This window comes from Gobius niger (assembly GCF_951799975.1).
Source record: "Gobius niger genome assembly, chromosome: 8".
In the NCBI taxonomy this organism is placed as follows: Eukaryota; Metazoa; Chordata; class Actinopteri; order Gobiiformes; family Gobiidae; genus Gobius; species Gobius niger.
In genome coordinates, this window is record NC_136859.1 from 28,602,540 (window position 1) to 28,625,022 (window position 22,483).

At 41.9% G+C, this 22,483-nt stretch overlaps 1 protein-coding gene across 1 annotated transcript in view; it reads right to left on the reverse strand.

Moving 5' to 3' along the window:
- The window catches only part of myom3 (myomesin 3), a gene marked incomplete at both ends in the record, with an annotated part of 49,889 nt that overhangs the window by 20,145 nt on the left and 7,261 nt on the right, over window positions 1–22,483 (reverse strand). Inside the window, 11 exons of the mRNA XM_079561995.1 lie at window positions 591–718; window positions 2,540–2,593; window positions 4,465–4,664; window positions 5,400–5,541; window positions 7,775–7,936; window positions 8,024–8,152; window positions 12,991–13,035; window positions 14,098–14,186; window positions 15,108–15,200; window positions 16,854–17,011; window positions 17,086–17,233. Coding sequence (XP_079418121.1) covers window positions 591–718; window positions 2,540–2,593; window positions 4,465–4,664; window positions 5,400–5,541; window positions 7,775–7,936; window positions 8,024–8,152; window positions 12,991–13,035; window positions 14,098–14,186; window positions 15,108–15,200; window positions 16,854–17,011; window positions 17,086–17,233 — 1,348 coding nt within the window. The remainder of the gene's footprint in view (window positions 1–590; window positions 719–2,539; window positions 2,594–4,464; window positions 4,665–5,399; window positions 5,542–7,774; window positions 7,937–8,023; window positions 8,153–12,990; window positions 13,036–14,097; window positions 14,187–15,107; window positions 15,201–16,853; window positions 17,012–17,085; window positions 17,234–22,483) is intronic.

Sequence of the window (22,483 nt, forward strand, 5' to 3'; positions counted from 1 at the left end):
GTGTGGTTATTTGAGCATTTCCTTCTTTATGAAGCCACAAGTGAAGCGGCAAACGTTGGCAGTCTCTCATAGACCTTTGACAGGTTTGACAGTTTTATTACCAGAGCAACGTGTGGAACACCAATAATAAAATCTGCTTCCTTTGGCAGTTTCGGATTATTAAAGGGTAGTTTTGGGTGTTTCAACTGGTATAATGGGGTGGTATGGTTTGGTAAAACGAATAGCTGTTCTAAGAGTAATTATAAAATATGCACCCTTAATGTACTTGATGTGTAGTTTTTTTTTAAAATATCTTAACAGAAGAATATTGCCATTTCCTAATCCAGCTTCACACAACAGTCGGTGGTTTGATCCAGACTACAGACACTGCCCTGCTATGGTGTAAAAATGTGTGAAAGGATGTGAATGCGAACAGAGCTTTGATGTAGCAGTAGAGTTCCTAACACAGGTATAAAAAGTGCAACAGAAAAGCTGACATTAAGATCACAAAAGCATTATAAAGTTGCGCAGACAGCTTGATGCGACTTCTTCCACTGTGGCTAAGAGTCCAAGGGTTACGGCGTGTCGGGTGTGTGGAAGTGCGCACTGACCCGCTCCACGTAGTAGGTGAGCGGCTCTCGGCCTCTGGGCTCCGGCTCGCTCCAGCTCAGCACCACGTACGTGTCGGTCACCTCACAGGCGCACACATCTGTCGGGGGCAAGGGGGCTTTAACTTCACCTGAGCGCCAAAACATGGGGGAAGAGCACAAGCCACAAGTCACGCAAAGTTCAAGCACCAAGTCATCACCTGCTTCTTTGCATCAGAACATTTCCAAAGTAGAAGCGCTCAGCAGCTCTCGCCTCTATTTCGAATGTATAAAACATAAAAGTTCGGCAGATAACAAAAGTGGAACGGCCGAGTCAGCACAGTCGAAATGACAGCCGGGACGAGTCGAGGTGGGGGAGGAATGCTCAAATGCTTATCCAGCTTCAGTGCCAGAAGTGTTGGCATTTGGACCTCGTAGCAGCTTTGCTACATTGTACATTGAAAGTATAGATTTGTAAAAAATCCCCAAAACAGGGACAGGAATAAAATAGGGAATATGACTGCAGTAGTTTCTACCTTTGAGGTGGAGTACACAACGGAACAAGCTGGTGTGGGATGGGGGGGTCGCAGAGGTAGTAAGTTGTGAAGTTGATCTACTTGAGTATTGTTTTTGAGGAAATGTACTTTTACTTGAGTAGTATTTTACACAACATTTAAAAGAAAAAAATACAAAACGTTCTACTCCACTCCACATTTCTAAAAAGGATCAATAGTAAAGAGTTGGGTAAGCATTATGATGCAGCATTATGATGCACACTCTAGAACAGCAGGTGTGCAGATGTACATAGACATAATACAGTATTGTATAATAGACCTGTATTCCTCACTCTTCCCTATGATCATCAATGACCAGAGTCGACAGAAAAGCCAGGAGCCAGGCTTTTAAGCTGCTATGATATGATAGCGTGCCTTTGGGAGTCGCCCATAGCCACAAGGGGGTGGTATTGTAGCAATGTCAGCACTCTGCTCTGTGTGCCACCGAGGACCATTTTAAGCAGATCAAAAGGAAGATTATTAGAGGCTCAATCTTCAGTAAGACACATTGTTGTGAGAATAACTGGAGAATGAATCCAGGCACTGAAGATGCTCTGCAATCCATGAAATTTATAATCAACTGTGTAAGTCCCAAGCCTTGATAAAATCTTACCTAAAAGGCTATGGAAATTGGATTTGCATAATGCTGCAAAATACAAAGCGGATGATTCATTATGGTGAAAATAGGGAGTGGAATTGTGAATTGACTTGCTCTATTCAGGTTCAGTCAAACACAAAAGGCTATTTTACTCTGAAACGCTGGTAAACGATGTGATAAAGAACATCAGAATTCCCCAGAGGTGCATTGGTTACCTCCTGAAACACACATTCTGCCGCGCGTTATCTCTCTCTCACTGTAAGCCGCGTAGCCAAGGTTATCAGGCCTCTTCACAGGCTTTCTCTCCACCTTGGGCCATGTGGGTTTACGCTCACAACACTGACGACTAGCTACTTTCTCTGTATCGCCTTAATAGAAAAACACTGAGACACACATGCAATCACCGCACTGGGCTGTTCAATTTAGCATGTTATGGAATTTCTCTACAAGCTGGAGGCATCAGAAAATAAAAAATATGTGTAAAATAAACTGAAAAGGTTGGGATTGTGCTGGCAAAAGCAAGGTATAGTGCTTTGTTTGTCATTATACATCATAGATTACATTGATGGCACTGTGGCTATTGAGATATTCTGAATCTCAGTGAGACTTCTGGTTAAATAAAGGTTTGGCCGTGTACAATTACCTCCTAGTATTAGTGACGGAGTAGTTCTGCCGCTCTTTTTTCTACTTTTTAGTATTTTGTTTTTTCTATGGACAATGTATGCTAGTTAGGCCAATCCCTAAAATGGCGTATTTATGGTCATGTTTAATTGAAAACATTTGATCCCAAACTCGATCAGGAACAATGTGTGCATTCTCACCTTCCAGCTCATCCTTGGTAACCGTGATGGTCCTCCCTCTGTCAACACTGACCACTAAGAAAGGAGACATAAAATCCAAGCCATATCAGAGTAATGAAATTTTACGAGGCCCATGATAACAGTGCTAGGCCTAATGTTAGAGGAGCAGCCAGTCACGAAGAGGTGAGAGCGAACGGGCTGGAGGCGAGTCGACCGTCTGCCTGTCCTTCCCTGGGTTTAATGGTGCACAGCATCTGACCACAGTCCATCTGCCCTCCCCTTATCACACAATGTCTCATTCCAGCTGCCATTGTCTTCACCCACCCTCTGTTATGTCAGGCATATTAGGCCAGATTGACTTTCTGAGCTTTCAACCATGGCGTGATGTTGTCACCTCAGAAGCAGAGATAGGTTTTTGTGTGTTTCATGCATCTGTGAGGTAGTCGTCTGTCTCCCAGTGAAAAAGGTGGAGATGCTTTCACAACTACTTTTCACACCATAGCCATGTTTGTGATGCTGTACAATTTGTACAATTTGTGCGCACGTCATCTGAAAGCAAACTTCTTCCACTTACTTAATCTGGGAGATTGTTTGCTTTTTGCAAACATGCTAATCTGTGCAAGGAAGAGTTTGACCCAAAGTTATTTAATAAAACTCGTTGAACATGAGACTCGTTGACATGGCAAACATGGCGGCCATCTTGTGACTGGCCGGGCGAGGCTAACCCATATAGCAACCAATGCAAAACCAGGAGCAACATTTTCATTGATTCAACGGCAGAATGTGAGAGTTTATTACTTCTAAGTACTTTTTTTAGTCGTGTTGTTTAGCAGTATTAACATAATTTTCTGTATTCATTCCCCAGGTTCAGTGTTAGCATTCCAGTGTTTAGCATTCATTGTGTCACTGTTCGACAAATATTGGTCATGTTGTGTTAAAGAGTACAGAAGTACAGTTTTAAAGTAGGAAACAAATGTTATATTTGATATAATAAAAGTGAATGATTTGAAGTGTTTGACAGAGGAAAATCCATAAACAAACGGAGCTAAAGTCTATGCCTCCTATAAAACTAAAATAACATTAGAAAAACTGCAAAAACTTTATTTTCTTGCAAATATGACATAAGGTCAGCCACCATGAGCCAAGACTCATGAAATAACTCTAAATAGATCAAAACAGTATCAAGGAAATAAGTGGTGTTTCCCATTCACAAGATGGCCGCCAGGATTGCCATTTGTTCCAACTTATTACCATGGCCGTGTCCTATCAAGAGTTTTACTAAAGATTTTTGAGTTTTCCATTCACCATGATAAGCATAAGGTTGGTGAAGGCGTCCGGACCTTAAAGGATTCCTCAGCATGAAGTATGTCTGAGTGTGGGCTGGTGTTTTGAGCGCGGAACAGGGTCTGAATAAGCAACAAGCGTTCACTTAGCTTGTTAGTTTCTTAAATTGTTTGTGAAGCATCAACAGAAGTGTTTAGTACTGGCTTATTCAGGTCCGCAGTCATTTAGTGTTGACAATGGCCATGCTGCTAATTTGTCTGGGCACCAACTGTTAAAAAATGAAAATGAAAGACAAACTAATGCAAAAAGCCGCGCCAATAAAATGTGAAATGCCAATGTATGAAAGTATTTTCAAGAAGACAAAAGCGCAATGCGTCCCTTTGGATTTCACGTATTAAAACGAAATGCTTCTCTGGTCATAACCCTCCAACAAAGCCTGGCTCTTTATGCGCACTATTAGAAGGCTCAGGCAGTAACGGCTTTATGGCAGCCCCTAGCAGAATCAAATGAGATCCACATCAACACACAGCAGCTGTTTTCCGTCTGCCGCTCATCTCCCTGGGCATGTAAAGTGGCATCGGAGGCACTCAGGGTGAATTATGTGCCGGGGTTAGAGCACAGGCACCAAAAAAATGTGACAAAAACTTTGTTCTCCGAGTTACCCATAGTTCTGGTGGCTTCATTGGGGTCTGCCGTCATGATGGGGTCTGTCGCTTTGGAGGGACGTCCCATGCCGGCCTTGTTAACAGCACACACTCTGAACTGGTAGAGTGTGCCCGGCTTTAGCCCGAACACAGGGTATTGGCACGTCTTTTGGGTCTGCACGTTGCAACGGACCCACTGCTCCTCACTGAGCTCCTTTCTGCAACACAAAAGTGCATTTTGGAATACAAACATTTAGACTTATATTCAAATTTTGTCTTCATAAAGCTGGTACTTGACTCGTTTAAGGAGAGCCTGCTAAGTAAACTAGCATTGGCCAAGCACATCACACACTGTAGTCACAATGTCTCAGCTCAAGTAAAAAAAGCACACCACTGAGACCTATAATTCTGAGCCGAGCGCACATATAGATGTTTGATATTACAACATCATGTCATCTTTTAAGTCGGGAGCAGTGATGGAAAAGAGTAGAGTAAACAAAGACGGAAAAAGACCAGACTTGTAAATCCGTAAGGGGTTGCTAGGGAACTGAGAGGTATCTGGCAATTTTCCTGCTTCAGCCAAAAATCAACATCGTCTCGAGCTGGAATCTTTTGTAGGTAAAAAGACAGATACAAATTCGACATAAGTACATGCAATTGACTGGAGGATCAAAGCACAAACAGGAGACCAGCAGTTCTAAATTGTGGATTGGGACTGAAAGCTACAGATTGTATAAATTTGTCCAAACCTCCTTAAATCTACAGCATTTTGCTTGAATAAACAAATATTTCCAAAACACTCCGGATATCCAGAGAGCAAGCCACTGCGACTGAAATCAGTCTGTATTTTGATTTGTATAAACTGGACTTGTCGGTTTTAAAGCAATGCACATTTTTTACATTTAAATCCAGCATAATCAGTGGAAAAGTGTGCATAGGGGCGAGTGAACTACCTCTCCACATAGTAGCCCTCCACAGGTGAGTCTCCATCAGCACTGGGCGGCTGCCAGGTGAGGAACACATAGTCCTTGTTGATATCGGACACCGTGACTGCCAGAGGAGAGGCAGGGCCCCCCAGTACTGCAGCCGAGGCATCTGTCACACACAGCAAGGTTATAACCATTGTGAAATACATCAAGAATAATAATAATACATCAAGGATAATTCATTTATTTTTCTGCACCCTAATTACTGTATACTGTCCACAAAGGCGTATTACCAGAACTGAGCCAAGACTATATCAAGCCTAAGCCTAAGTGGGACTATTGCAGATGTCAAATATAGTTATTAAATCAGAACTATTTCTTGTATAATTTGTGAACACCTCCCGCCTCCCGCGGGTGTTCCAGGCATGTCCTATTGGGAGGAGGCCTCGTGGAAGACCCAGGACACACTGCAGGGACTATGTCTCCGAGCTGGCCTGGTGTTGCCTCGGGTGTGCGACTGTGCGTGGATCGGGAAGTTTGGGCATCTCTGCTGAGACACAACCAGCCCCGGATAAAGCGGAACAAAATGGATGGATGGATAGACAGCCAGTAACTCCCAGGAATTTGCTTAGCAGTTAGTACTAAGTGTTTCGTTTCAGGCTCAGCCTTCATCAGAGAGAGTGATGTCATGTCATGTCATATCTGATGAAGCCTGAGCCCGAAACGTAACACTTGGTGCTAAGCAAATAAAAAAATCTGTGAGCTACTGGCTGTGCTGTCTCATTGAAAAACAGCATATTTTAGTGAAACTAAGCCAAATACCAAAATATAGTATCCAAAAACAAAATACATAAACCAGATTTTATTGTTTTGCACCTGAAATAATTATAAATTCTAATATAATTTTACAGTGTTGTTGTTCTGTTGATTTTGGGGCTTGCAGCCTGAAAAGTACAAGACATTTGCAATATGAGTGGACAATGCTGTATCTTATATCTTATTCAGTGCCTCGTCATTCGCACCTCTGATAAGACCTTTTTGATCTCTCCTCTTTTTATACTCAAGTAGGATTAAACCATTAATAATTTACTAAAACATAAATATTTATCTACAGTTGTGCCAATAAGTTTATACACCCTGGTGGATTTTTTGGCCATTTCTCAAAGAATATGAATGAAAACACAAAACGTTTTGTGAACTCATTTCAAATCACCATAACAAAATAAAATACCAAAATGACGCTGTTGAAAAGTTTACACACCCCAGTTCCAAATACCGTGCATTGCCCCCTTTAGCATCAATGACAGCTTGGAGTCTTAAGTGGTAGTTGTGGAGAAGGATGACAACAACAAGGCCTATGATGAAAAGTGCACCGTACATACTGTGAAATATGGAGGTGGTTTGCTGATGCCAGTGGCTCCAGCAGAGTAAAGTGAAGGTACAGAACCTTCTTCACAAGTACCACAAAAGACTCCAAGCTGTCACTGATGCTAAAGGGGGCAATACAGACCCTGAGTACCACAGTTTGAGAACCACTTCACCGTGTGTTGAAAGAATAGAAAGAAATTTGACAGATGAAATACAGGAACGATACGATCATGGTGCATAATAATATGTGTGTTTATGTTTTGATTATTTTTGTGTATCCTTGCATAGGCACTTGTCATATACCTTTACATCTCGCCGTGTTTATAACGAAGATGTATGAGAGCTGACTTTAAACTATTGGGAAATGAGTTACCATTATGTTTTGCATAATACTCCGTCTATACGGGCAATACATCTTTTATGTCAGTGGATATTGATGTTATAGTCTTTCCACAGCTGTCCAGACACATTTCAAATGTTGATGAGTCAAGTGGGAGTTTCCCGGGCTCATTTGCATGCTGAAAAGAGCGAGCGCTACGAAATAGGAGTCTGAAGAATATATGGTCTCAGTGAACAAAGTTAACAAGCTCTCCACTGCTGAACTACTTGATTGATGGCGCAATTTCCCCGTATAAATCAGAGGAGTGCGCTGACAGGAAATGAAAGTGGAACAAAAGTCTGGCGAACACAAACAGACTTTCTTCAGAGAGATTCAATGAAAACACCATTTATTCAGCCTGGGACAACTGATAATAGCAATGGCAAGAATACATGTGTTTCACTAAAGGTCAGAGTCTGGAAGCTTTTGAGAGTTTTATTTGTCATTGTAAGCCCCTAACCTATGCCTTTGACTTCATAATGCTGCTGGTGGGTTTCAGATGACACACATAAATTAAACAATAAACCATAAGATGACATCACAGTCTGCAAGACCTATAGTAATAACTGTCATCAATGTTCACGTGGAAATTCGATTCAAGCGAGTAGGGACAAAACCTCTTCGGTGCCCTGAATTTATACGCAATAAAACTTACCTTTGACATAGACAAAAGCGCTGTGTTCGCGCACTCCATCCCTCGTCCTGAGCTGCACCGTGTAAACCCCTTCATGCTCCTTGTACATCGGCTCTAAAGTGAAAGTGGCCACGTTGCCGTCGGTCTTCAGGTCCACAGTTTTACTCGGCTCCAGCGGGACCCCTGCAAAAGCAAAACAAACACAACTGCTGAATTTTGAACCTGTAGCGATTTGATAGTTTAGTAGTTTTTTGTTTGTTTGTTTTGTACCATCTCTGAACCAGCTGACGTCCCGTTGGAAGGGCAGGAGAGGACACGTGAAGGTGCACCGCAGGGTAAGCCGCTCCCCCTCGGTCACCCAGGTCGGGGGGAAAGCGCAGCTAAACTGGGCTTCGGGCTCTAGAAATAAACAGTTACAGCAACGATAATGAATTGTAGCAACGGCAAGAAATTCAACCAGGGCAGGTCTGTGAACCCAATCCAACAAAAAGAATAATGATAAGAGTCAACATTTGTGCATTTACTGTATATAATGGTTCTTTAGTTTGGCTATTAAAATGCATAATCCATTTTAAAATCTCTATGAATCTCTCAGAGTCAAACGCCTCTCCATCTAGCATTATGACATACAATTCTGAAACATCATAAATGCAACCCGCTTGCTGTTGGGTGACCTTCTCTACCTTTACTTCCCTGCACTGAAGCAATCATTCTTCGAAAAGCCTCAAACCATAGCGCGAACCGATACAAATCACATTATACTATTATTTTTCTTCTGTGTTTTTGTGCTGGAATTCCCTGAGACAAATAAATCCGAGAATGTGCGGTGTTCTTTCTTAGCCCTTTCTGACAGTATGTTTGAGACTCCAGCACCTCATTTTCCCTTCAAGCTTGCGGTAACAAGCTCTCCCTTCCCAGATTTCTCACTCGAGAGTCAGAGTGATGAAAAACCACAGACTCCTAATTAACTAAAGGGGCGATCTTTTCCAAGCAGGCGTCAGGGACTAATCCAGGGACACATCCAGGAGCGGGCCTTCCCACGGAGCGACAAATTAAAGACTTCGGCAACTGAGAAAGCTTCCAAATCTGACAACTTTTCTGAACAATCCTTGACAAGTTGTTTGCTGAACTATCATCGTATAATTGTCGAAGTACAGTACAACAACCTGGACGATGTCACTTGTTCAGGAGTTTTCCATTATAGAATAAGGTTCTGGAGCAGTCACTTAAACTGGGTTGTTTTAGAGTATATCATCTCAAGAGGTTTCGTCAGCAACTAAGGATCTTTTTGTAACATGCTGGATTTATACCGATCTAGCAGGAAGGTTTATATCGTTAATACAAATCAGCAATCAAATACCTGTTTAAGTACTAAAAATGCAGAAAATACTGTATTTTTTTTAATTCCTGGCAAAACAACATTAGGTCATACACCACTGGCATTTGTAGAAAGTGATGTTTTACTTTGGGCTACAACTTGGAGGTTTGGCCATTGTTTTGTTTTTGTTGACGATGAAGAAAACTGGCCCTCCAACAAGCAAACTTGCCTACCCCTGGTTAAGAGTATCATTAAAACAACTTGCTTGCACTGACCTGGTATCTGCTTCTTAAATGACTATTGTGGAGGAGGTTAAAGCAGCTGGAGCCGTTATCTCTCCCTTGCAGTCAACACTTTCCCTTCAAGGCCATTCCACGGAGCTAAACCAGATTAGGACTGAGGTCCTTGGCTCATATTTTGCATAACACTGACTTTTAGGATTGTAAACAACCACACACAAACATAGCCCCTCCCTAACCACGCCCCCGTCGCTCTGCGTCTGACTCAACACGTTCCCCCAACACCCCTTCAATGGCCGGTCCTCCTTCCGGTCCCCAAGAAAAATTCCAACATGTGACCTTGTGTACTGTGAATTTCCCATGTCTTCATGTTTTTATGTATGTCCCTTAACTTAACCTGATTGTAATTTCAAATGTCTTCTTTTTTAAGGCGCATTGAGTTGCCTTGTGTACAAAATGCGTGGTATAAATAAACATGCCATACTTGTCTCAATCTGGGCTATGTCACTGGATGAGGTCAAATTGTTTGTCATTGTGAAAAGAAATATGCAAATATCTTTAAGATTATTAATCACCCATGACAGGACTGAATATCCTTGTTGTCTTTTATTCAAACGGTAAAAGGAAAAGCTATTCAAATGTTTTAAACCTTTATTTCATTGGATATGTATTTTTGCATGCACCAAAGAGCTCCTTGAACATTTAGCAACTATTTTATTATATCTATTTGGATTTCAATATGACATTGAAAACTCAATGATTGTCGTATCTACAGTCCTTGTGGTTCTTTATTGTGACAGCTGTGAAAAGAATTCATGGTGCGAGTTGGCTGAAAAGCTATTCAAATAGTCATTGTCTCACAGATGTTTTCTAATGATGCTGTTGCAGTTATATAGCCGTCATAAAACCGGAGACTTGATTCCTGCTCCCCAATCGTCACACGTTTAACTCTTCATTGCCTGAGCGCAATGCTGATTGTGACACACCGTTGTGCTTCTGTGTATCGAGTGATTTGTCTGGGAAAACACTGTATGTTCTGCTCCATATATGACGCACCATGACAACATAAAAACAGCAGCAGGCGATCCCTCACATTTTCACATCACGCTGGGCTCATTGCTATGACGCTAGATGCAGATAACGGCTCAGTCTAAATAATTGCCACTTCATTTCCAGGCGAGGGAGGCGCGCCATTCACGGGAAGCCAAGCACTGACAGACAGAGGTGGGTAGAGTAGCCTAAATACCTACGTTACTTTGAAATGACTTCAGCAGTACAAGTAAAAAGTAGTGGAAAAGAAAAAGAAAAAAAAAGAAATGAGAAAAAGCATCAAATGTTGACAGTGTTCCCCAACCAGGGGTAGGGGGACCCCGGAAGGTAGGCGCACACTTTGTAGGAGGTACTTATTTGGGATTAAAAAAAGAGATAACAATGTTTTGCAGTAAAAGGTTTGCATCATGAAGTATTTTAGCCTTGACACAACACACTACTACACTTCAAAAATCACTGACTGAACTGGATGTTTTGTTTCTATCTCGCTCTTGTGTTCAGACTAAAAGATCTCACCGACAGCCCCCACACTTCTGGCCTGATTCACCAAACAAAATAACACAAACAGCTTCAAACGATAACTCAGGTGCAAGACGCAATAAAATGACATGTACCCATTTTCAGACATGGTCCGTAACAAAGGTAAATTTACTCAAGTACTGTTCTGAAGTAGAGTTTTGAGGATCTTTACTTTACCTGAAGTATTTTTTGTTGAGAACTTTTACAATGCTGCATTATAGAAAAATGCTCCGAAGTAAACAGTAAATTTGTCCTTATATTTTGTTTATTTCAAAAGCCTAATAATACACCCTCCAGGACAGTAGGTGGCAGTGTACAGATCTTCTGTCGATGTCGCTGACTCACAACAAAGAAAAAGGTTTGTCCCCGTTGTGTTGCCGTACAGGAGAGTGAACTAGGTTTGTGAATTAGGTAATCTGTAATCTGGTTTCTATTTTAAATATTTACAGCAAATACTCAAGTACTTTCATTTGAGTAAAAATTTGACTGAGCAACTTTTACTTATATTGGCGTAATATCTGAACAGTAGAATCTGCATGCCTAGAAAAAACCTTTCCAGAGCTAGATATGCACGATATGCAAGGAAACAGGAAGTGGGGTAAACCAATCAGCGAAGGGAAATCAGTGGTGCTATTAGCTGTTCTGCGGTCATATTCGAACAGGATTATGAATCACAAAACTCACCTACTGTTAATGTGTTTTTGGGAATTTATATGCCGATTAGAAAAAAGCTCTTGGCTACCATGCGGCGTCAGTAGTTGTTACCTAGGGGGACTTCTGCATCCCAAGAGTGACTTTACTCACAAACACCACGTGACCGCAAATAAATATGGACGGACCCGGCAAACGAAGGCGTCCTGCCCAGACTGATATCCCCATGTATAAAAAATACAGAGCTGTATCATTCTGGATGCCCGACTATCTGTACTTTTCCTTGAGAAATAAAAAAAAAAGTACTTTGACCACCACTGCTAATTTAAAGGGGCTAGATGCAAGTTGGCCATTTTATACTCACTACTGCCCCCTCAGGTCATGCGTGTAACTGCACCTTCTATATTAAACATTTGCATGACGGCACTGCAGACCCAAAGTAACAGCTTTTTGAGTGACAGTGCAGGATTTTAGAGGCAGTTGTGGTGAACAGGTCTGAGCTCATTCTACACATTAGGACATTACTGGAACATGTATGAAAATACTTAATTTTAACATTATATAACATTATATATACATTATGTTATACATTATATAACACTCCATACAGTCCCTTTAAATAGCACTTGCCGTGTAGCTTTTGGCTTAGTAAATCAGGCCCTTAGTGCAGTAGGAGGGATAACGACTGGTGGGTTTTCACTAGTGTCACTTTAATTTTACATATGTATATACATTTTTATATTGTTGTTTTCACCTATTTTCTTACATACTTACTTACTTACCCTAACCCCTCCTCTGAAGAATAACCAGATTTTACATAGATCTGGCTTGTGTGTTTAGTGTCCTGCATTCCAACCACAAATGTGAGAAGCTGCTTCTGAAGATAGATGCAAAAGAGCCTTCACAAGCTCAGTAAAGCGAGCTCTAAATGAAGAGGACACAAGACAAAAAGGGGTTGGAAATGCCCTTTCACCTTAAATCTCTATTACCAAGAGATGCTGCTATAGTGGCCAAGCAGTGACGAGAATACTGATGCCCTACACGGGCTAATCTCGGCCAAAGTCATGCCAAAGCTAATAGGTGATGCTCCACAGCTTGGAGCCGGTCTCGGGAATGAAAAATACATGAGTATCCTCTCCGCTCAATTGGACGCCAAGTCTTTCTCTCCCTCCAGCAGCCATCCTCCAAATCGTCTTACCTAAACCCTTGCATTCACGGACACAGCCAAGCGTACACAAAACATCAAGTGCCGTAGCAAGCCAACACTGTCTAAGCCTTGCACCGCTCCAATCTATCCATGTATAGCTTTATGTGTCCATGCGGCAGATAGCGCTGTGACAGGCTTCAAAGCAGGCAAGACGGCCCTCCCTGGTTCCCTGAAGGGGGGAGGGCTGAACTTCAAAGGGTGACAGGGAAAATGAAAGGGGACACTCTTCATTAGGGCCCGGCGCGAGACTTACCGGAGGTCTGTGAGCGCCCCGATCCAGCCACGGCTCCGAGATACGCTGGGCGGCAGAGCACAACAGATTGGGGCGGCGGGTCAGAGATGGGGAGTAGAAATGCAGAACGGGATTGAGGGAATTGAAAGAGAAAGGGGTAAAAACAAGAGGACAAATTACATATGGCAGCACTTCTCTCATGCAAGTCACATCAGATATTCTCTTGGAGCTATTTATAGCGAAAGAGTTGGGTGCTTAAAGTTTAGGTTGAAGTCGCAGGCCTTGAACTGTGTCATAATGGAGAACTCTAATTGAATGCTGGGGCATGACAGAGACTGCTGTGGAATGAGGTTTAGAATTGAAGTTTAGAAATTCTGCAAAAACTGGGGCCTCCAGGAAATAGAGAAATTGGATATTGCATATATGTAAACTCACAAACAAACAAAATGTCATCTATTGTGCTGACTGGCCTTTGAAAAGCAAGTTTATTTCTACACAGCTGAGCTTGAGGATGCCTCCAAAGCTTCTCTGTCTGATTTGGCAGGACAGAGAGCGGCACCCTGGAGGCTCAATAGTCTGGTAGATCCAAAATGATGAGAGAGGAATGAAAAATGACCTAATAAAGTCCAATGATGGCAATACAGATATCAGAGTCAGGCAGGTGCTCAGATTTTTAGGGTTTTCATCCTGCACGGTATTATTAGCTGCAGGGGTATTCATTATTACAGAATCTGCCAATAAAAACGGATGGTGTGGTTTTTTATAACATTATCCTACGGTTTAATTGTACTGATATTGGACACTTGAGGTTCAACATGTTAATGTGTACACCCACGCCAAACAGTCTAGAATAATTCATCAAAATATCTACCTCTTTCTCTGCAGATGGTGTGGTCAGTGTGGCGAGAACAACTTTTTTTTTCTTTTTTTGCTAATAACTGTATCTCCTAGAACATTTATGACACAGGAAGAGAGGAGGTTGCCATAGAACTCTGACTCCTCGTGGCCCCATTGGTACAGCACGGTTGCTCTTCAACAATAAAATAATAAAATGCCCGGCAAAAGAAAGACACACTATTTCCTGTGGATTCAACTTTTTCTGACAAGATGATGAAAAGAAGAACTCACAGTTGACCACTAGTGTTGCAAAAGTTGTAGCTTGGCCCAGGGCGCTCTTGGCCACCACTTTGTACTTGCCAGCGTCAGCGGGGGAGCACCTTGGTCCGACATATAGGATTTATGAGTTGGGCAGAACAGTGTGGTTATATATGAGCACAATATTTCAATGTAGCGTCGGTGGACACAAATGTAGCAGTTAATTGAAAGCGATTAATCAGACTTTACAACCCAATAAAATTACCCTTAAAACCTGCCTTTATTTGAACTGTTATGAAGTGGGAGGAAAAAGTATTTGAACCCTTTGGAAATTCTCACATTTATGCCTAAATCCATAAAATGTGGCCTGATCTTTATTAAAATCACAAGTATGATTAAACAGTGTCTGCTTAAACTAATACCACCCAAACATTTACACGCTATCATATTTTTATTGGCCATAACATGTACACATTCACAGAAAAGTGAGGAAAAAGTAAGTAAAATAGCTGGCTGACCCTTCTTTGGCAGCAATAACTTAATCCAGTGAAATGATAACATGTAATTGTTTAGGTGGTATTAGTTTAAAGGACTAGGCCACTGTTTTTGCATATTGAGATATGTCCATGAGGAGGCTCAATGCTAACAACATGTTCGGTGTTTTTTGTGTGACTGCGCGCATCCGTAAAGACCAGACAGTTACGCATCAACTCGTCTAAGCTCAGGTAAGAACATATCTCAGTATGGAAAAACGGTGGCCTATTTCTTTAAGAGGACACTCATTCTTGTGATTTTAACAAATATGAGACCACATTTTATGACCAATATAGGCAGAAATGTGAGAAATTCCAAAGGGTGTACTTACTTTTTTCTCCCACTGTGACTGTCTAATGGAGAAACATGTTCCTAAAATATCGTTCACAATATGATGAAATGATACATGCAGTCACTGTTGACATTTTTCTATATTTTTGAAAAAGATTGCAGTATAATTGATATTACATTCATCGATTATTGCATTTTTTTCCTGATTTCTGACTGACCTTCTGATTTCCAGGGTGCATATGCCATGTTTCTGCACTGGGGTGTAGTTCCATGCGTGGTGAGGGCATGTCAGGGGAACCCCGTCCTTAAACCTGCAGTCAGAAGTTAAAAATAGATCGGAATGAGTTGCAAGTTTTGTGTTTTTGAATATCAAAGCCGACGCGGGTGTGCTGGAGTGCTCATACTGCCTGCCTCCTTATTACCTATGCACATCTTGGGCTGATCAAATGTTAGTTCAGCTGAATGTGCTCTGTGGCTCTACAGGTTTGTGATCAGGGATTCTGTCTTGAGCGGGGCATTGTTTGGGGCAGTGGAGACACCGCACCGGGCTGGATGTGTCCCATATGGGCCGTTGAAACCCTCCAGCCTCAGGTTATGTGCTTCTCTGCTCTGCTTCATGAATACTGAGCGCGCGCTTTCATCTGCCTCTTTCACACAGGCTAAAGAATCAAGGTCGGCAGATCGGCACAGTGCCAGAATTAGCACGGGTAATTTCATATCAATATGCCACCGCGTATTCCTCTCGCGGTTTGGCCGGTGCTGTTTACCCCTAGTGTTTATGAGCACACTGTGAACACGCATGGTTTCACATGACTTACAGCTTTCAAACCTAACCCTGTATAAAACTAATCCAACCACAAATACTGTAACCTTTCTCTGACCTCCAAAGACTGTAGGACGACACTGTGGCGCAGTAGTTAGCACTCTCGCCTACACAAAGGGGTATATGAGTACAATAGAACCAGGTAACCAGGTAACTTTCTTTAGTGCTGTTCCTGGACCTAACTGGCATCAACATTTGGTATATAAATAAAAGTACTTGGTATCAAAAACAGGTACTACTCGGTGCCTGTTTTTGATACCATGTTTTTTCGATATCAGTAGTATCTAAACCTTTTTCCCCCAATATCATTCAGCAACAGTACCCAGCCCTACTCACTGCACATGCATAGGTTTCTGCCAGATAATCCTGTTTCCCACTAAAACAAACAATCTCAGTGGGACTTCCTTATGAATAAAATAGAAATAAAAATCTATAAATACATACTTTAATAGCCTTTGCGCTCATGTTTCATTTCAATTGTTTCATTTACTTTGCACTTTGTAAACCTGTCAGTTAAAGCAGTTGTTTGTCTTCCGTACCCCTTTGGCCTTTCAGTGGTCAACCGTGTACCCCCTACCTCAAGGGTGTTACAGTTTATTTAAAAAGTAATTACCTTAAAGTGATAGGTGTAAGAAAAAGGACAATGTTGCAGTCAAAATAAACCTACACTTCTCCCAAAGCAACACATTTTACTTAAAAATACAGCTTTTACTATAAAATATTATGTTACATTTTCCCCTTTTTTCAATCTGAAATAGTTCCAAATACCCCCTGCTAGGTCCTCGAGTAGTGAGTTAAAGGACAATATAGTCCTTTTTAGCTTATAAGGTGAAGGATGATATTATTGACATATTTTACTGCATCTGTTCTTGTACTCAGCTGCTGCAACTTTACATATCCCTATTGTGGGACAATCTGAAATTGTCTATCTGAAGTTGTTTCAAATGTACACTGTAAAGCTACAAGGTGGAACAGATAAACCCTCTCACCAACAGATGGCGCCAAAGCAGAAAAAACAATTGCACTGAATGTTCTGGCGTCTCTGCAGTTAATTTTGTGAGTTTACATGAAGTGTTGAATGAAACCAATTAAAACGGAGGCAGAGGGCAGAAGGCATGGTGTTTTAGTGTGATATTCTCACCATGTGACCTTAGGGGGAGGACAGCCCTGAATGGTGCACGTGAACACAGCCCTCATGCCCTCCCACACAGTGTGAGAGCGCAGGGGGATGGTGAAGTCAGGAGCTTTCTTCCTCAGAGCTTCAAGGTAACGCCTGTGTTCGGCCACTTTCTCTTCACCCTGAAAAAAAGAAAGCTCGTTCTAGTTTCGTAGCAGTCTGAAGCGCAAATGGACAATAACGCCTTTAAACAAACCCGGTTTCTCAGGGCAACTTTGTCGATTCTTTTGCGTAAAAGATGCTGCGTCCTTGTGACATCTCGCTCCATCTTCTCAGCCTCGTTCCCAAATAAAGTCCATTTGATTCTGCGATGTTCTTCGTGAGCCATATGCGTCATGATGTCCCTAAAAATGGACACAGAGAGTCATTAATTCTTTGACAACTACTTTCAACTTTATCCTTTCTAAAATATTTTAAAATAATGCACATGTTAAGGAAATACAGCTATACAAAATGCCAGCACTTATCCTCTTGTGTGCTCCGAGGTTCAGGGCGATGCAAAAACAAAACTTTCAAAAATATAAGCAAAAGATCGTGCATAGAAAAAGATTTCTACAGACACATTCTCTTGGCAGGTGATAAAACCTTGAGTTAACATTTTTGTTCTCTGAAGTAGCAATACTCCTGGGCTGAAACAAAATCTGTAGTCATGTTCACAGTGTCGGTGAGAAAATGTAAAATAATGAATCCTTTCAGTCCCAGACAATAAATGAAAACAAGCAGAAATATTTGCCGGCAATAAACAAGGTCGTGGTTATAGAAAAACAGACAGAGATGATGCTTAACAACATTTGACAGATCAAAACAGTCTTTCTTCATCGCTTTTTCCAGTGCGTCGTCTTGATGTTGATCAGAGAAGGTGACAGATGTTCAGACAAAAGTTTGTTTGTGGCCAGAACAACAACAACAACGGTAGTCAAACTTGTGCAAAACAAAGCCATCTTACTTTGATTTTTTTTTTCCAGTGATCGTGACTGCGTGCCTGTCCCGACCCATTTGCAGACAGGCTCTCTTTATAATCTCTGTCAGGCTGTCATCTGAACCCTCGGCGAGCGGGGCAGGGGTGTGCGACTCCGTTTGGACCTTCGTGTCACTTCTCATGAGCACGCTCCCCACATCCGCCCGTACTTTGTGAACCGCTGGCCTTTTCTGAGCAGAATATCAAACCTGGGTGTCTTGCTGATTCGCATCACAGCTCCCCGCTCTGAAATATCTCACAGGAAGCGCTCGGCCTCTGAGGATCCTTTAGGTGTAGACTGTTCAAACTGCTGCTCTGTTGCTTGGCCGGGCGACATCTTTGTCTTTATTTTTCAGCCGCGTTAGTTGTCATGGAGATACAGGGCATGCTTGATACCGTCACGGGGAGAATTAAGTTCACCTTAGCTTTGACCGTATGGCAGGTGTGGCAAAAACGGCAGTAAAAGCCTCTAAACTTCGGAATTAATCTACTTTTTTCAGGGACAACATTGGAGGGAAATGAGCAACTTTTTAACCTGCTATCCCCCACTACTTCAAAAAATGCTGAATTATGAAAACATCATCAACCAGAGGAGAGGAGAAAAGTGGTTCAAACAGCCCAAAAATACATAAATACGGAGAATGCTAACCATAATGCTAATGTTAGCTTCACACTTCAATATGCTTGGAGTATGATGCATTGTCATCTGTATATCTGTTGTGTAGCATTAGCCAAAACAACATGAAAATGTAGAGACGAGGGCAGTGGAACAAATTCAATAGCAGACGGGTTATTACTGGTAAATACATCTGAACACACTGTAGAGGCTTTAATGTAGCGCAACGTGCCATGAACTCAAGAAATCTTAGAGGCTTTGGCGACATAATTCTATTCTATATTACAAATAATGTAAAAACTCCATCAAGACAGTTGTTTTGACGCTCATTCTGGGACTTTTTGAAGGTTCTGTTCAGAATGAAATTGCTGCAAGCCTGATGTCCTCTCTACTGTGTTCTTTAGTAGAGTTCACAATCACAATATGGCCGCTGGAGATGGATGTTGGTTATGTTGGGTTACCACGGCAACGTCCCGTCTAAAGCACATTCGTGTTTGATACTCAGGGAAGCACACCACACTCTTCTTCCCTTCATCTCATACGAATGCCGGCGTAAGTAGGGCAAAGCCAAGTTCATGACATCTCGGTGACTTCTCACAGCTGAATCCGCACCGGCTGCACACCGGAATCTCAATGTAACAAGTGTTTAATAAAATGAGCTCCCTACAGACACGGCTCGTCGTGAAAGACTTTTTACAACCAATAAAACAGTGTACGGATGCCAACTTTATTACTCAAGTAAATCCATATTCTTATCTGAGGCCTAGCTGCTCTCTGGCGGATTACACTTCATCTATATGCACAGCAGTAAAAGTGCCCAAACACTCAAATTATGAGCAGTGCCTGGCTTGTAAACACTTCAGTACTTCAGCCCTTCATTTTACCAGAGGAGTATTATTTATATCCTCCAGCGGCGTGCTGTGATTGACACTCCCAGGGGCTAATTATTTGATAACGCATTTTGCAAGCACATCCTAACACCACCAAACACACACATAAGAGTGTAGTCTCTGGGCAACTGGCCAGCACTGCACCATGAAAGAGCTAAAATTCACAATACAACTGATTGAAATAGAAAAGGGTTCTCCAACCTTATTCCCCATGAGCTACTTTTACATAATAAAAACAGACAAAGCTACTTGTGCTTTGAGGATACTAAAGAAACTATGGGACTTACAGTAGGTGTGTCAAGATGATATTCACACAGAAAGAACATCGATTTAATTGCCTCATAATATTCAACTTTATTTACCACATGCTTGCAGAGTGTTCACAACTCGTGTGCTCATAACTCAATTATTTGATGCATAAATGTTACTTAATTTGATTAAGTCTTAATCCTTTTGACAAAGCGTAATTTAGTTTCACTCTAATATTTGGTCGGACCGCCTTTAGCTTTGATTACGGCACTGTGACTATTTCAATAAGCTTCTGCAATGTCAAAAGATCCAGTGTTGCATACACAAGATCTTACAGGTACTGGTGATGGGAGAGTGTAACCACAGCGCAAAGCCTTCTCCAGCACATTCGATTCCAATTCTCAATGGGGTTCACATCTCAAGTCTCAAATTCTATTACAGAATAAAAAAAAATAAAAAATAAAATGTTTATGAAACTCATGGATGGTATTGTGTCTCAGGGCTCTTTGAATCACTGACATCAATCTCAAACACCTGGGATGATTAGTTGTCAGATTAAGCAATATAGAAAAGAAAAAGGATCTCTCTGCTGATGAAAAGCAGAAATGTATGAAAAAAGGTATGAAAACCTTTGATATTTCATGAAAGATTAAGCGTAATCATCATACTGATAAGAGATTTGAGGCTGATTCAGACACACACAAGTTTGTGCAGATAAAGGCACAACATGGACCGTTTCTGCCAGACAAATACATCAGTTTAAGAGAACAGATGCTACAAAGCAGCAGACAGGTATTTGACGCTGCTGATGCCTCTGGAGTCTCCCGAACATCAAGGTGTAGGACCCTCCAGAGGCTGCAGTTGTGCATAAACCTTCTATCCGGGCCTCCCCTAAACGGTTAATTGAAGCTGATGAACAGAAACGGCTGCAGTGGCTCAGAAATACATGAAGACTCATTTTCAAACAGTCTTGTTCACTGATGAGCGCCGTGTAGCCCTGGATGGTCAGATAGATGGAGTAGTGAATGGTTGCTGAATGGCCATCAGGTCCCAACAAGGCTGTGACGTCAACAAGGAGGGGGCGGAGTCATGTTTTGGGCTGGAATCATGGGGAGAGAGCTGGTCGGCCCCTTTAGACTCCCTGAAGGGTTTCTGACTGACCACTTTCTTCTATAGTACAAAAAGAACCCCCCCGCTTTCCCTAACAAGATCCTCTTCATGCATGACAACGCACCATGTCCTGCTGTAAAGAATACCTCTGCATCACTGGCTGCTATGGACATAAATGGAGAGAAACTCATGATGTGGACCCCCTCCTCCCCTGACCTCAACCCTGTTGAGAACCTTTGGAACGTCAACAAAAAAAAACTTCTATGAGGGTGGGAGGCAGTTTTCATCCAAACAGCAGCTCTGGGAGGCTATTCTGACATCCTGCAAAGAAATCCAAGCAGAAACTCTCTTTCAAATAAGGGTCCTATGTTTAAAATATAAGTTGACCTATTAAGATGTTTTTGATTGAAATAGCTTTTGATTTCAGTAAATATGGCCTCCTAATGCTGCAAACTCAACAAATGACAATTTTCAGTCGTTTACAACCTTTAAAATGTATTGAAACGATGCTGTGCATAATAATTGTTAACAGTACATTTTGAGTTGTTTATTATATTCATTAAACAAAATACTGTTATCATTTATTTCAATCACATTCATATTATCCTCGAACAGTTAAAGACTTGAAAATTATGCTGACTGTCCTTTGAGTTGACAATTTAGAAAATCTGAGAAAAATATGATTTCCATAATAACTGTGAACGCAGTGCAAATTATGTCTCATGCTTCTGGAACACTCTTTCACAATGTGAGGTGAATGTGAGATGAATCCTGGCATTTGTATTTGTATTTATTTATTAGTAGGAAAAGCCCCTTGAGATGTAACATCTCGTTTACAAGGAGGTCCTAAACATAACAGCATTGTCATCTCGGAATACGCCCGTGCCGTCAGGGAAGAAGAAATCCATTGATAGACTAATTTGGTCATTCGGGATGTTCAGGTAGTCAGCTGATCTCATTCTTTGAGCAGTGTTTGCTGAACCTAGACCTGACCCAGATCACAGTTTTTTTAAATCCAGGTGGCCACTTTTTTTGGTCAGGCAGTGTGTGCGTGTGCATACTTTAAAATATATGCACATGCCTCAACTGCAGCTTTGACCTAAAGGGGTTGATTGTGTTTTAAAGCCCCGCTGAAGGGAAACCCCTAGAGGAATGAAAGGCTGAAATGCATTAAGCCTCTGGTCATGACAGAGTTGAATTTTTTTTAATCGCTCATTTTGGATGTCACAAACTGCTAAAAATCCTTCACTGAAGATGCGGCAGATAATAATATTCCATTGAAACTACAAGCACAGATCAGGCCTTTTCATTTTCATACAAATCAAAACAGATGTCACGCTCTCCTTTCCTGTCACAATGACTTTCCTGAAATAGGGTGCCAAGCCTCGAGAGCTTTTGACTTTATCCTTTCGTCCTTCCCCGGCATTGAAGGAGAAGTCAATTACGCGCAGAGTAAGTGGATTTCCTGTTCCCGTCCAAAAAATGCCGAAACACATTGACTTTCACTCCCTGTTTTTTGAAAGAGTTGTGCGGAGATGGTTGGAGACCGTGGCACGGGGCCAGGTGAGGAGCAGAGGTGAGCTCAGATCAACGAGTTGCCATGTCAGCACACAGGTTGTACGAGGCGTGTGCCATCGAAGGCGGCGGCTAATAAGAGGGGCGGTTGGCAGCCGCGCCAGTGCAGCTGAGGCTCATCACTGTCACATGTGCTTTGTGCCTGGTGAGGACCGCTACAGTGCCCTTTTCATCACGCTTCCTGTAGCTCGTCCTG